Source organism: Fundulus heteroclitus, chromosome 19, assembly GCF_011125445.2.
Source record: "Fundulus heteroclitus isolate FHET01 chromosome 19, MU-UCD_Fhet_4.1, whole genome shotgun sequence".
Taxonomy (NCBI): domain Eukaryota; kingdom Metazoa; phylum Chordata; class Actinopteri; order Cyprinodontiformes; family Fundulidae; genus Fundulus; species Fundulus heteroclitus.
In genome coordinates, this window is record NC_046379.1 from 28,130,589 (window position 1) to 28,147,062 (window position 16,474).

The window sequence follows — 16,474 nt, forward strand, 5'->3', positions numbered from 1 at the left end:
TTTTTTGGAAAAATGGTTTTGGGGTGAGTTACACTTTAAGTAACCAATTAGAGACCAGCATGAAGTCACATGGCAGCCAAACGTTTAAGAACACACAAACACTCATAGGTCCAGCCTCCCTTTGCATTGACACATTAAAACTAGTAGGCCTACACAAAGAGATAGACCCAAATAAGCCCAAAATAGAATAGGAATGCTGAAAAATCAAAAGTCCTACACATTTTAAATAGGTTTTGAATAGTAGAATAGGGCTTTATACATCATGAAAAAAGATACACAGGCTTTGTTTATTATATTATTATTATTATTATTATTATTATTATTATTATTATTATTATTATTATTATTATTATTATTATTATTATTATTATTATTATTATTATGTTTACCCTACCGCTTCCCACAATGCAATGTATATACGGCTAAAGGAAGGCATTTGTGTCAAGCTTGCAGCGTACACTTAGTGCCTCACCTGGTGCAATTGCTGTGTTTCCATCAATGCAAACAACCCGCAACAGGGGGTGAAACAAACAGAGTTTGTTTTTAACAGAATAAACACCTCAGGGGTGAAAACATCCTTAATTACCAACACCCAAAAAGCTCAATCTCTGGCTGGCAATGAGATAATACAAAACTGTTTTAGGACGAAAAAAAGCTTGAGATGAGGAAATAAGAAAATTGTTACCACAGTAAAACTGCTGGTGGTCTCTCTATAGTTTGATAATGAAACTGCCCTCCCAAGAAAACAAGCTTAAAATATTATTTTCCCAACATATTAAGACAAAGAACCATATTGCGATAGAATAAGTTCAAAGTCTCGCCATCCACCAACAGAGACAGTGAAACTGTTACTATAAGCAAACTTGAGCTTTGATTATCTCGATAATACAACAACGAAAATGTAACGGCAACCCAAAAAGCTCAAACTCTTCTGTCGCAATAATGTGACAAAACGAGCTTGAGACATATTGTTTAGATAAAAACATGACTGATAAGATGCCACAACAAAACACGCTCAAGGTTTATCTTGAGATAATAGGATAGTACAAGTTAGCACAGGGAAACTAGCTTAAGGAGTTCTTTTCACAACAATTTTAGTAATGTAACTTAAGGAAATAGAATGAGATGAAACACATTTTTTATTTAACAAGGTGGCTGGAACAGACAAGTGTGAGCCACCAGTATTGACAAAGACTCCTGGATAGGTGTCGAAACGTTTTCAGAAAGAACTGAGCGAAAGTCTGGTTGCCTTTGATTGAAGCCTGTTTGAAGTTGTGACAACACAGACTATTTTTTTTAAAGTACCGGTAAGTTTAGGTATTTAGGTTTTGTATCTACATTCAAACTACAGTCCATGATGGGTGGCTGATGCTAGGTAATAAGATTATTTTAAATTTTTAATGCTTTGATCCCCGTAACAATAAACTCCAAAAACCATTAAAAAGTTGACACCAATTAACAACAAACTTTGGTTCTCGGGAAATCAAAATAGTTTGAAAATCATGTGAGAAACAGGAAAATTTAAGCTTGGAAAAGTAGAAAGTGTAGAAAGTCTTCTATGTCAAAGATCTCGTACAAATGAAAGTATATTGAAGCCCCAGCGTTTTTACTCAGCTCAAAGTTATTATTGGACTACAACAAGACGAGATTATGAAAAATAAAAATAAAAATTCTTCACTGTGGTGCCAAACAGAAAAGCCAGCAGAGAGCGTGTGCTCCTGTTTCCAGACAGGTGGAAACCCTGCATGCTGTATGCAGCAGACTATATACCCGAGGGGTGACATTAAAAAGCAATGTGTATGTATGAGAGCGTCGGGGAAGAAGCAAAGGGTAAGATGTGAGCGAGACTAAACTCAAAGAGCGAGAGATAAAGAGAATAATTTCATGGGGAGACAGAATCCAACCGAGACATGCAGATGGAGGAGGTGCAAACGGTCTTTCCATGTTTTACCCCCCCCCCCCCCCAAAAAAAAACATATATTACGGTACTTGTGTTTTGGTTTGTGAATTATAACAACTTTAAAAAAAAAAAAAAACACAGAAAAAAAACTATTCCTTTATCTTGTAAGAAAGCTCAATCTGTCAATTTCTAAACTAGTTGAGGACTTCATTGAAGAATTTGCGGTAGAGTTAAAATAGCAGCTGTTTATAAATGCTAACAGATAGTTAATAGTTGGAAAATGACAAGAAGTCCAGAAGGTGACATGGTGCGGAAAAAAAGAAAAATAGTGGAGGAAGTGGCAGATGGGGGGAGGTGAAGGTGCAGAGGGTGAGCGGGGTGTGACCACCTCCAGGAGTTTTCCTGCAGCGGCTCAGACCACAGACAGAGGAATAGTCCGCTTCTGTCCAAGCCAAGCGCAGCCTTCATCTTCAGCTCACGCAGTGCTGCCACACTTAGGTTTTTTGGGTTGTTGGGCTTTAGTGGAGCACAGCGTCTGCTCCGCCTGTGCAGCACAGAACATGACTTGCTTTGTAGAAAAACACAGAAGAGCGAATCGTTGCTCTTCATCCAGACAGGAGCTTCCCTGGACAAGCAGCACAGCAGTCCAGGCAGGGAGGAAGCAGGACTCAGAAGAACCTGCACCGAGCATCCAGTATGTTCTGGGTATTAATGAACATGAAGTTTTTTAAAAGTTTCAAACCTGCTGAAAATTCAGCTTTCCTGCTGTTAGTTAGCTTTAAAGTCCAAAGAAGTGACCTGTGGGGGTTGTTTCTTTTTAATCTTAATTGTTATTAGATTTAGGATTTAGAGTTTTCTCAAGTCCATTTACCAGAATGTTATGAAGGGGGGAAAAAAAGACTAAAAAATTGCCTGAAAAAAAAAAATTAAACAGATTGTATAGCTTGTGCTAACTTCTTATACTTGTGTGTAAAAGGTCTAAGAACATTTAGTGTTTTTATTTTTATTTTGCTAAAGCTAAATCAAAGCAGGACTAAATAAATGCTCCAGATATGGTCATATCTGGAGCATTTATTGATTGCTACTGTGAAGTCTGGTTCATTTATCATACAATGGGAATTTGTATGATAAATGAAGTCTAGTCGGGAATAATTGTGGAGCTTTAATGAGAGTTTTATGATAAAAGAAAGGCGGATGTATGAGTAACTGAATGGATGGAGTTTGGTAAAAGGACTGAGGTTCTAGAATGCTAGGTCTAACCATACTGACCAGTAGAGCCACGTTAACCCAGTCGCACTAACTAATGCCCGTACAGCCATTCACTGACACGCCGGCTGCCTTTTTAACCACCAAAGCGAATCCAGCTGTGATAGATTCGAACATGGAGCTCAGAAACAGGGGCCGGAAATCTTCAAAAGGTTCCACCAACTCCCCGACAAGGTTAAAGCTTTGATAACTTCATTCAAACTCCCCAAATGAAAGACGAACAGAATGTTCGGATAAATTACACAGAGAATAATTTAGCGTGGGACATTTTACACGCGCGGCACCCCAAAGGGCAGTGGAATAATTAGGCTCCACGAGGCTATAGCTCAGCCCAACATAGCTGCAATGGTACGTTGAAAATAAAGAAATACCATAATAGGTCACACTGCAGCAAACACCTAAAGTGGGCGTTGGACCTACTGTTTACCAGGGAAGACTGACTCAATGCTGCACCCACTGCGCCCAGAGCTGCATCTCTCCTCAGCAGTGAAAGAGTCAACTCAAGACGAACCGCTTCACGGCCACTTTCACAGTAAGAACCGCAACAGTTACAACTAACAGTTGAACAAGTGTCCTTCTACAACCTGAGGTCATCCACTAAACCCACAGCTTTATAAACGGCACACTGTTCACACAAATGTCTCCTAAACTCCAAATGAACAGCTGTCAATACCACGAAGAGACTCATCGCTACCTGAGCAGCCGACAGGAAGATATACAGCTACATGAAAGAACGTCACCTCTGTTGTCAGGGGAGGAGGAAGGTTTCCTCTCAATTAGGAACACCGGGGCTTTAGAAAAAAAACGTACCGGACGGATACACTGAGGGTAGAAGGAAAATAAGGAAGTTCGGTCCAGAGGAAAAGTTGGAAATATGCCACATTTCTGTAATGCCATGGAAGTTTTTATTCAATCCATTATTGAAACTGTCACGTCTTGAGTTCTTTTAACTTCAATTAGTATATGTTGTATTGATGGAGTATATATTGCAATTTATTGGCTTTACAAGATATAGTATAAAAAGAAACAGCTTAGGACAATTAAACAATTAAGGAAACTATGGTCATCCAACAGCAACATAATGATAATAATTATAAAATAAACAACAACATATAACTAAATAATAATGTAATAAATAACTAAATCATTAAATAATTAGTATAGAACAGAAATATCCCCTCGGTGTGGGCATTCTGGTGTCCTGGCAGCACAATAAAGGATAAATGAAAGCATGAAAAGGTAAAAATATATAAACAAAAAATAAGAACAAGAGACTGTAGGGGAAGGGCAAGTTTACAACATGAGGAAAAATACTGCAGTTATTAAAAATAGCAAACTCTTTAAAATAAACACACCCAAGAGATTGTTAATTAATATAATAAATGAATAGAGAATATAGTTAGTGGTGCGCTGATTAGGCTTTAATGTAGATGCTGTTGGTTAAAGTGTTTATTTATAGAAAAAAATAAAATTACTTAGATTATTAATATCAAAGCACGATTATTTCAATGTTACTTTTAGGGTTGCATCCTGCAACCAGGTTTTTAATCCATGAAGCATATCTGTTAGTCATTAACCAGTCAATCCCATTGAGCAGAGTGGCTATTCAGAATATTTTACAGTGAAATCAAGCAGAAACGGCAGAAAATAATTAAACACATGGTAAACACATGGTGAAATTATTAAAAAATCCAACTTTCATTATTTTGTATTTTGTTGAAATCTATTTTAACAATCCTTTTCATAACTTCACGTATTAATTTTACATGTGGACCACAAGGTTTTATTCTAGACCTTGTCCTGACCGATATGGGAAAAAAAACAAAAAAACATACGATGTGGCACAGTTGGCTCTCCATACACCACACTTTGCAGTTCATTGCCGCAAACACGCTTTCGGCAGACCGCAGGAGAAACTTTCCGTTTCAACTTTCCGGTCGACATGCCAAACTTAAAAACAAAACGTCTATTACACATGTATATCTAGCAAGATTGGCCAGCGATGGGCAACATGAAACGTGCATTTTTTTCTACGCTATTTTATCTAAAGACCCCCTGAGCCCATTATCGGACACAGTTACTGAGCCACTGAAACGTCAGCGATACATAAACAATAACTGAAGTGTGGCACTAAGGCGACATGAAACCCCCAGACCGGTGTCAAACACCACAATGTGTTCTTTTACTATTATTTTTCACCATTTCAGCTTTTCTGTGCTTTAAAGATGAAAAGGCTTACGTGTCACATTGGAAGTCGCATGTTTTCGGGCGTTAAGCGGCTGTGTCCGATAATGGGCGTCGGACTAGTCGCCGTGTAGCTTCCCCTGTAACTTACCTCGCAGGCGGAACCATTCTGTCACTTTCTCCCCGGGACTCGTCGGCATCCCCCGCCGACCCATTGTCGTCGTCCTCCACGGTCACGTCAGCTCCAGTCGCCGGGCTGCCCGCGTTCTCCAAGCCGCTCTCCTCCACGGCTGCGCTGGGACCGTGTTCCCCCAAGGTGGCCTCCGTCAAACCCCGGATTTCGGACCGGGGCTCCAGTCCGGTGGCGGAGCCCTGAGCCTGCGGAGTCCCGAAACCTACGAGCGCCTTGAGCAGCAGCAGCAGCAGCAGGAGCACCGGGGTAATGCTCACGCTTCCAAAGTGAAGCCCCCTTTCCATTTGTAAGACTGGCACATTAGTAAAGTAGCAGATTCACATGCCACTGAGCAAGTGAACCTGGACATGAAAATAAAGAAAGTTTACAAAAACTCAAACGATATATATATATATCTATATAAAAAAAGGGCGCTGAGTCTGAAAATACGCTCCCCTCGAATGTGTTCTTTAAGTAAACATAAACAGCCTCTGGGACTCCATGTTATTCCCTTTATACTAGACTGAGTCTTGCCTTGGTTACCCTAAATCCCGCCTCGTTTCCACACTAGCATTGGACACTCAAAGTCATCCTTGCCCTCGCGTTTAATGTATCAGTTTCTCATTGCACACTGTACTGACAATCACGCGTCCTCGCACACTAAGCAGAATCTGATTGCGCGAGGCCTCCGTCAGTCAAAGGGGCGGGCCCACGGCGTACCAGCCCCCCCCAAACAGTCACCGCTATTGGCTGATTCGCTGCCTGTTAGGTATGCGCATGCGTCGTCCTGTCATAGCTGACGCCAAAACATCCCTGGTGGCAGTTCCTAGGTGATCGGTGGTTGGTCGGATGTGCGGCGTTCCGTCAAATGGTAGACGGCGGGCCGGGAAGCGACGAGCCCATTGGTTGATTCGGACATGCCAGCTGCGCTGGATTTGTTCGTTCAGATGTCACTCAGCGTGGTTGTCAAGCCCTGTCAACATGAAATCTTCAACGTGGCTTAAGGTTAAGGCGGTCAATTTCCTGTTCCTGGTCACGAGTTGTTTCCCACTTTACGCCAACAGGAACCACAGGCACACGATACCTGCTTGTCCACTCGATGTATATGGAATGTCTTCAATTCTTTGACAGACTTCCTTAAGTTACTGGAGATAAAAGTGAGCTGTGACATATCCACAGCCCACTGATAAATGTGCGTGTTTCTAGCGCCTCCTCCTGCTCACAGAGGGAAATTCAATATAAAGCTGCTAGCCAGACTTTTTTCTAAAACCAATTTTGTTGTTGGTCATCTATGGAACAAGTAATGGTCACTTTTTCTACTCTGTTGTAAATGATAACTTAATCAAGATTTACCATTTAGTTCACCTTCTTAAGGCCAGCAGCCCCGGTACTGGGGGAGGAACTGAACCTTCTATTTTCCCCCCATAGGTTCATTATTGTGAATGCACTTTTGTTAAAAATAGCTAATTTGGTGTACACATATTATCTAAGATTAAACCAAGCTTATTGAAATGGAGTTTGTAATTGCTGAATAAAGAGCAATAAAGCATGTTTTGAGGAAACATATTGAAGAAGAAAAAAAGTGCAGTGGGGGCTGGTTTTAAGAGGTTAAAGATCTAAACTTCATTCCCCGGCTGTTGGATTATAATCTTCAAGACATCCATTTCATTTAAATCCAGTTTTAAAGGTATGTTTTTACAAAATAAAAAAGCTTGGTGTCATTTGGATGAATTTATTTTCGGATTATTTTTTATCTCCAAGATGTAGAAGATATAAAAATAATTTTCCGTATGTTTAAATTGATGATCTACAATTGGTTGAAAATGCTTCAAACCTTCGCCGATGCAACTTTTTTTAGTCTCAGTGCATTTTCATACTGGATACATCAACAAAGTCGAATTAATTTTAAAAAAATGACTTGGAACAGAAAACATTTTTCACTCAACTTTTATTTTCTTTTTAGTATTGGAACAGTTCTTAATACATGAAACTCCAATAACTCAGACACAAAACATGCATGGGTTATAACTTGGTCCTGTATGGGTTGACTAAAGAAAAACTGTACCTGTGCAGAAAAAAATACAACATTCACAGTCTACTGGTTAAAAAAAAGAAAAGAATGCTGGTGCGACAATAGTTGCGTTTTCAGATCTTTTCAGATCAGAAAAGTTAAGATTATGCCACAGAGCCTGAGACAACTTTCACGACTTAAACTCAACAGCAGGTTTTTGGCAAGACTGAAAAACTGAAATTACCCAGAATGTGATGCTCTCAGTATTCCAGTTAGAAAGGCAAATATGCAAAAACCTAATTACAGTATCAGGTATCGTGTCACCACTTTAAATATGGATAATGGATGCAGCCCTGGACTGTAATCAGGAATGTAGAAAATCATGACGCACCGTCTATTCCTTAAAAAGCAAAAAGGACTGACCGTTGCATTTACTTGTCAAATCTGATCAGGTTTTTGAGATTCGCTCATCATTTGTGTTGGAGGTTATTTCTAATATTATTCGCCACCATCATCACTGGGTTTTGGTTTTGGAATGAGTTTATGGCACAAGACCTCCTGCATCCAGACCCCTGGTGTTAGGAGCAAATCATGCAAGTATTTTAGGCAAAAAACAACGCGTGTATTCCAGCACCGACCAGACTGGTTTTAGTGTGTGACAGGGAGGATGCATACTTCTACCCTGCTGACTAGAGCAGCTACAGGAGTAGGTAAAACTGAAGAGGAAAACAGAAACGTTTTCCAACAAACCTAGATTATCTGACACTGATCTAACCAGTGTCAGATAAAAAAAAAGACCATCATTCTAAAAAGGAAATGGAAAGATGAACCAGAAAATGCTCAATGCCACAAAGATTTACATTTATATGATTGATGACAAACTGAACATTTAGAAGCAGATGTTTCTACTTCATTAGAAGGGCCGTTTTAGAGCTCGCCGTTGCTCTTTATGGCCTGTAGGAGCTGCTGCTTTAATAGATTGCGTGTGGAGGCGTCGCCTCAGAATCTCACAGTTCAGATCTGACCGCTTCTCGTTTCTTCGGTGGACATTTTTATTTTTAACCGACGCGACACCAACATTTGGGTTTGAGCGTTTCAAATTTGATTGCAAACAACTTTAAGGCACACCTTAGCTTTATTCAGCAGGACTGCGGTGTTTCCTGGTCAGCTTTAAAGCCCAGGCCAGCAGCCACTTGGTCAAACTCTTCAATGACAGGAGCTTTGCTTGTGAGACTTAATTTTGCTCAACAGGCACTTAAAATAAATGGTGAAATCAGAAGCACCAACCATCTGAATGTGAAAAGTACATCAGCTCATAGTCTGGAACTTATTATGCGAGGTAAGGAAACGTCCCGGTGGGTTGAGTCTGGGGTTGGGTTGTGATCGTGGCACTTGTGGGTGAAATTCTGACTGAGGGTGGGGATTGCGGTCGACTCATTCGCTGATGGGAGCCTCGCGGACCTTCACGCTTCCATCTTCCATCCCAAAGTACGCCTGCTGAGCCATGTTGACAAAGAGCCCCGTCTCCACCACACCTGCACACCACAATTATAACAATGTATTTCACATTCTGTGTATAAAACACTTGTTTTTCCCATGTTGTGGTGACTTCGTGTTCACAATCATGTTAGAACAAAAAATAAAAAACACTCAAGTGAAGCAAACTCCTTACCAGGAATCATCTTGATGGCAGTGTTGACCTCCCTCCAGTTCTGGGCACGCTCAAACTTCCAGTCCAGGATGAAGTTGCTGTTGTCAGTGACGACAGGACCCTAAAAGGCAGAAATATACAACTGCTCATTGTGAAGGCTTTCAGTAGGTGGTACAGGGGTTGCAGATGGGTCAATCAGAAATCCAGAGTGAAGAGGACATGACAGTGTTCGTCTGCCTTGCTGCTGCCGTTTCCATAACCACTTTAAATCACTATTTTTGTACGCTCATCATCATTTTTTGCTCTAATGAATCAGAGTTGCGGCTTGGACCTCTGATCCAGGTTTAGGTGCTTGGTTCACCAGCTGGTAGTGGGGTTCTGGAATGGAGGGGTGGGTTTGCCAAGCGTACGGTGGCGACTGACCTTCCCTTGGTGTGGGGGCAGGGTGCTCGGTGTGGCTGCCTTGGCAGGGATGCACCCTGTGAGGGGGGCATGACCAGCTGGTCTAGGCTCCTCCAGGTGGGCTTGTTCAAATTATGTTGGTCCCGTCTCTGGGTGGATGGGTTCAGGGGTCGTCTTGGGTGGCGTCAGGGCGGTGCTTGGCCCTGGTGTCTGCATGTGGGGGCATTAGGGTGGGAGCGTGTGAATATGATGGGGTGCCTGTGGTTATGTCTTGTCTCTCTGTCAGGTTGGGTTTTGGGCTGCCCTCTGTCCTGGAACATCTCAGAACTCCACTAAGTGTGGAGTGGAGGAGGCAGCTAGCCCTGTGTTGGTCATTCGGTCTCCCAGGTGTCTGCTTCAGTGCTCTGGGGGTGGCTGGGTCTTTGGCTCCTCACAACCACTATTGAGCATTTTTCTTACTAACAAGTGCACTCTCACCCCCTGGTGCTTACAGGTTCACTTCTATCCAGATAAAACCTATAGTTACCTGTCACTTGTATTAAATAATATTACATATTTTTCAGACACGTTTTTAAAGGCGTTGGTGGTTTTGCTGTCTTTATATCTATTTTTGCACATGTAGAAGCAGACTCTGAGGATGTTATCTTGAACTCTTTTCCTCTGCTCAATTTTTGTTGTCGTTTCTCCCTTTTAACGTTTTGCCTCACCTTTTTCTCATCTACCTTTCTTTTTCTGTGTCCATTAAATTCTAAATAATAGCCAAGAGGTTTTTTTTGCCTACATATCAAGCAGAGGACTACAGCGAAACAGTGACGCTCCGCTTGTCAAAGTAAATCTGTTGGGCTCTCCTTTGTCAATAAAACAGCATTTCTTAGTGGTACAGTCAGAAAAAAGTTGTCAGGTATGGAACACTTCTACTTACAGCTTTACTGACTGCCATCCTTAAATTGACTTCCCCTCCGAAACGCTTGGCTATCATCCTGGAGACGGGAACATACGCCATGGGGATGACTTCGATGGGAACGCCCTTCTTCCACTGCTGACCCAGAGCTTCGGAGTCCTTTCTGGGAGACAGAAGGTATTTTCTGTAAGACCAGCTTTCTTTCTCCCATTGTAAAACAGTTTGCTGCCACCCCCGATAGCTAACACAGACCTGTAGTCAGCAATGACGACAAAATATTTGGAGCAGCCGGCGACAATCTTCTCCTGAGTAAGACAGCCGCTGGAACACAGAGAGGAGTCAGAACCATCCGTCAGCTGAAACTGGGCCCGCCTGTGTTAAAACACACTCACCCGCCACCTTTGATCAGCGCCAGCTCTGCGTCTACTTCATCCGCTCCGTCGATCGCCACGTCCAGCTGAGCAGTGCGGACACAAAGCACAGATCAGGCATGTGCCTGCCGCCCACCGGCTTTCTGCCGTTTCACTGCCATCATTCTAACAACTCCGATGTAAACAGGCTTTGAGCAGCCGCACACCCACGTGCCTTTCGGATCCACCCTCAACACACTGGTCATACCTCTGGGTGTCTTTCCAGGTCCGACAGCGTCAGGCCATGCTGCAAAATCAGCTGTCGAGCCTGTGAGAGGAGAGATCATAAGGATGGGAGGGCTGAGCGCCAAAGGAAACCTTAGGGTGTGTTTGGATTTACACTCGACCTCAGCCTGATAACACACCTCTGGGATAAATTAGCCCCAAGTTGTCCAACATCAGTGTCTGACCACAAATGTGCTTTTGGTGGAATATTGTAAAAGTCCCAGAAACGCACTCCTTAACCTTGTGGAGAGCCTTCTGAGGAGAGCTGAAAGGGTTGTTGCTGCAAAGCAGCGTGCCAAACTCATACCAGCCCCTCAGCATTTAGACAGATCACGCTCAAATGCCCCCTATTACACAGATTAAACACACTACTAATGACAAATAATCATAATAAGGTTGACAAATAATCTACATTTCAACATAAACTATACTCAAAAATGATTAAAAGTGTCGAAATTAAAATTTAGATTATAATTTATAGTCAGGCCATGTGAAGTTTCTGTTGGCAGCATGGCATGCCCCATGACTACTGTCTATAAAACTCTGTTTAGAATTCATTATAATGTAACGACAGTGGAACAGCTGAGTGTGATCCAGCTGTTTCTGGGGATTTTAGCACAGATGTTAAAGACGGGTTAAAATGTGACTCTGTGATCATTTGGTGTTTAATTAAAAAATGTCAGTAAAGCCTCGTTTTAACGACAGCTCTCTCTCTCTAGCGGCAGAGCTTTGCCTCATCTGCTGATCTGAATCATAACTGATGCCTTTGCTCACGGTGAGCAGATTCTTAATGCTGAGCTTAGATCTACTTATACTCAAAACAAAAGTCAATCAAGTAAAATTTTGGATTTGTGACAAAAACCAGTAGCTCTAGTCTTTCCAGCATTTTTCTTTTTTTTGGGGGCGGGGGTCTTGTCTAGGAATTAATGTACAAAGATATAACTTCAATTTTCACACATCATATATATTAAAAAGAAACTTTGATCGCAATTCTTTCCTATTTCACCCATTAAAAGAGGTTTCATACAAGAGTAAAATGAGACCAAACCACAACGCTCTTGAGCAAGACGTGGTTGTCGTGTGGCAACTGTTTTTCAGAAGATTTCTTGACCACACGTCAGGAGTTTATGCTGCTGAGACATGTGAGAACCGAGAGTCTTCAGCTCTTCCACTAACCTGGAAGGAGGTGGGCACACACACGATGTTGAGTTTTTCCTCTCGGACTCTCTCAGCTGTATCGAAGGATGCACACAGAAGAAAAAACAAAGAAAAAAGGAACGAGGATCAATGGAGAGCTCAAGCCAATCTTTAAAAAAAAAGGTCAACTGACAGCGCTCCACTCAATTCTGCTGCAAACAAGGAAGAATGTGCAGAACTAGCAGTTTCTTAACAGAAATACGCATCACCATCAGTGGGACTCAAAGCTAGTGCTTCCCATTGGGTATGAAGACGTTAAAGAAACAAATGCAAATTAAAAACACCACAGATGGAGTCTTTTATTCCTGATCTGTCGTTAAACTTTGACCAAATGTAACTTCAGAGACATCCTTTTCCACCTTAGATCCTGACATGCAAGCCCTTAAGGTTTTACTTACCTAACCGATCCACGGCATACACAATGGTGGACCCACTGCCCACTCCAACCACCTGGTTGTTCTGCAAATGAAGGAACCCACTCAATCACGGGACATTTTGCACATTTCAGTCTCGACAATAATCTGCATGCATGTGAAATTCCCTTTGCATTCTATAATGTATCAATGGTACGTTTTAAAAGTATTCCCAACCCTGGTTTTTAGTTTTCCACATATTCCGTCACATTTCACCAAACGTTTAACAAAGCTTTGTTATAATTAAAGTTCTGAAAAGTGCGCCACACACCGGTAATACACCCTTCCTAATACAACTCCCCTAAAGAACATCCTATGCAACCAATTACCTTAATAAGTTATTAAATATAGCATGCCTGAGCATAATTTGTTCTCAGAATAGACGTGAAGGCCTTTGAGAACACGATCTGCGTCACAAAGATCAACGGACACAGCGGATAGGTCAATCTCCCAAGCTCTAAACACCTCACAGAGCTCTGTTCGGGGCATCATCTGGTGCGTTGGGTGTCATGGTACAACTCCAAGCCAACCCAGCTATTGCCATCCATCCTCCTGGAGGGACAGGAGGAACCCTAACGCTGCACACCTTCTTGCCGCACTTCCCCTTGTGAAACACGGCGGAGGCGACATCATGCTGTGCTGCAAGGGCGCTGTTCCTCAGCAGAGCTTCCACCCTGTTTCACTGCTCTCTTAAGCAAAGACTTTAAGAGTACTAAGAGGATACTTACTTCACACCTAAAAAGGAGGCAGTGTACTTGTGGGTTGCTTTTTATAAACTATATTTCATATACTTGACTTACAATGAAAAGTATAAACACAAGTCTAAGACTAAGTACATTAATACTAAGACTTTAGTTTTTACTTATACGTAAGTATAGTTATAGTAAAATTAACTTTAAGTGGACTACATTTTGCTCAGGGACCGCATAGAGCACATTTAGCCTGGCGGCTGGAATGTGACTAAAGTCAAAGGGCATGGATACGTAGCGGACAGACAGCATGACTTTAGACATGCTGCTGCATCAGCGGCATAAACAACGAGTTTCCCCCCCCCCCCCCCCCCCGACTTTAGAGCTGCATGCTGGGTGTAAGGCAGGTCTACAGCCATCACCGAGATCATCGTGCTCCTCCAAACTCTTCACCCAACACCAGCTGCTGTATATTTAGTCCTTCAGGTAGAGCCGAGTTAGCTGGCCGCCTGGGGGACAAATCCGCACAACACTCAGCTAAGTCGCATTAAAAGCAGGAAAGTTATACAACCATGGGTTGGCATGCTGTGTGTTTCTATTAGGCTAACTGTGCTAGCAGGCTGCATGTTGCTGCCAGGGCGCGTAGCAGCTGGCTCCGTCCTCCACACCACCAGTCGGCTGAATGTGAACATGTCCGCGGTTGGCTAGCAGCCACCCGGGGCTCCACTCTACCTGAACGTTGCTATCCACGGCGCAGTAAGCGGCTCGTTTCTTCGCCTCCTCTGCCATGTTGACGGCGGCAGACCGAATGGACCCGAGCACGTGGGTGCGACAGCTCCGGGAGGACGGAGAGGAGGGGAAAGCAGCAGAGACGTGACGGAGCAACACCCACCTCTGGACTGGCATCACCCGCCCCACAACACACACACACGGTCTCACAGTCAGACAGGAGATCCCCCACAGCTCCAGGTAATCACCAGCAAAGTTGCGATACCATAAACCTCTACTGTCACGACCTTGGTCACTTATTAACGACTGTTGTCAGGTATCATGTGCTTTATGGAAGTCTGGTTCTCTGTAGGCATGCGCACTGCTTGGCGGGACGCAGCAGCGACACCACGTGGACGCTGCAAAGAACAACAACAACAACAAAAAACGTGTTGCAGTTGATCTGATTTTATGAGAATGTGCTACACAGAGACACACAAACTACTAAGAAAAAAACAACTTTGAAATATATTGGACATTTTTTCAGGCCTGATGATAGACTGACCAAGAAGATTTTTATATGAAATTGTCTATATTGTTACTGCTTCTGATTTAAAAAAAATTATATATATATATATATATATATATATATATATATATATATATATATATATATATATATATATATATATGATGACTTAAAAAAAAACAATGGAGACAGGATATTTGTAGGGAACACAACTAAAAATCTATCTATCTATCTATCTATCTATCTATCTATCTATATATATATATATATATATATATATATATATATATATATATATATATATATATATATATGATTACTTAAAAAAAAACAATGGAAACAGGATATTTGTAGGGAAACACAACTAAAAATTTATAATCAGTTTAAGGAAGAGGACGTGACTGAGCCCTATGTAAAATTAAAGTTATTCTAAAAAAAAAAATAAAAAAAAATGGTCTCTCTGTGCCCAGATTAGAACTGGTAGCCTACCTCTGGCAGTGGAAGTGGGTAGGTATTAAGGTGTCCCTGTAGAGGAGAGAGTCTGTGTTTTCTGTGATCTTATGTGGTGGAAGATGAATATCACTTTGTCCTTTGCTGTCAGTATCCCATGTGTTCTGATTTGAGATTTTCCTTATTTGAATGTATAAATAGAGGTAATGCAGCTGTATTCTGGCTATCTGAGGATACAATTCTTAGTTGGATGTATGACAGGTATATTTTTGCATTTGCTACTTTTATTTGTAACGTTTGGGACAGAAGACAATGAGTGCTGTATCCTTATTGTAAATAAACATTTAAAGATATATTGAAAATTTTGTGCCGTCTATGACTTGTATAATGTGGCCAATTTGTTTTTGTGCGTTTTTGTGTCTTAGTGTCTTATACCTGTGGTGGATGACACTAAAATAAAATGTATCAATCAATCAATCAATGAATACTGGAACTCGAAACCAGGCAGGAGGGATCATGACAAGACAGTTTTACGTGTCTTGAATGAAGCCCTTACAGTTTGTCATTAAAAATCACGAAAATATTGCCAACCTGACCTTTAAAGCTCAGAACAAAGCTTTGTAAAATTGTAGAACAAACAAATGCCAGCTTATCATTTTTCACCTTTTGAGTGTGTGTGGCACCTCGATGAGCCCTCACTGACTTAGACCCAGTAAACAAGTAGTTTACATGAGCAACAGGCCGTGCTGTTCCCTGTTAATGCCACATCCCCCTCCCCACAGCTCATTCCTGAAACAAACATCCACCGAAACACTCCGTTTGGCCTTGGGCCGACTGCTGTCAAGATTTATTAAAACGAGCAACTTGGAACCAAAACATGGTTAAGTTGTGTTTCATGTTATTGCCAGATCTAATTTTCTTCTCCAGAGGTAAATGGAACACTGCATAAGCAGCCATCAGCACTTGTTCTTGATTCACTGGCATCGACTTTTTACTGGGGGGGTTCAAAAAAATTTCTTCCTGCACTGCTCTTTAGAGAAATGTCTGTTTGAAGCAATTGTTAATGTTAAATATTATCTTTTAGGATTTACCAGTAGTCCCATTACGGCCATTTACACGGTGCCTCTGAAGGCCGTCCAAGTACTACCAGTAACACCTGAACTACAGCTAAAAAGCGTTGGTTGATTTTTTCAGGACAACTTAAATGGAACCAGAAGACTCTCCTGCCACACCTTTACTGAGCATTCTCTAATGCAAAACATGGTATTTTTTTTTTATGAAAATGTTACCTCTTTATTAGATTTATCTGAAATATTTCATTGCTATGGTCTTAAGTCAAATTCAAATCTCTATACCTGTGTAAATA

At 41.7% G+C, this 16,474-nt stretch overlaps 2 protein-coding genes across 2 annotated transcripts in view; both read right to left on the reverse strand.

The window, feature by feature from the left end:
- The window catches only part of eif2ak3 (eukaryotic translation initiation factor 2-alpha kinase 3), a 37,140-nt gene extending 30,987 nt beyond the window's left edge, over window positions 1–6,153 (reverse strand). Inside the window, exon 1 of the mRNA XM_012872126.3 lies at window positions 5,502–6,153. Coding sequence (XP_012727580.3) covers window positions 5,502–5,827 — 326 coding nt within the window. The 5' untranslated portion in view covers window positions 5,828–6,153. The remainder of the gene's footprint in view (window positions 1–5,501) is intronic.
- A 1,300-nt stretch (window positions 6,154–7,453) lies between these two features.
- On the reverse strand, window positions 7,454–14,491 carry rpia (ribose 5-phosphate isomerase A (ribose 5-phosphate epimerase)). Its single transcript, XM_036150762.1, has 9 exons — window positions 14,154–14,491; window positions 12,718–12,778; window positions 12,299–12,354; window positions 11,106–11,165; window positions 10,880–10,944; window positions 10,740–10,808; window positions 10,509–10,650; window positions 9,206–9,305; window positions 7,454–9,068 (listed from the first exon to the last, which is right to left on the reverse strand). Exons 1-9 carry the CDS (start codon window positions 14,325–14,327, stop codon window positions 8,968–8,970), a joined length of 828 nt encoding a protein of 275 aa, XP_036006655.1. The 5' UTR covers window positions 14,328–14,491; the 3' UTR covers window positions 7,454–8,967.
- Window positions 14,492–16,474: the final 1,983 nt, after the last annotated feature.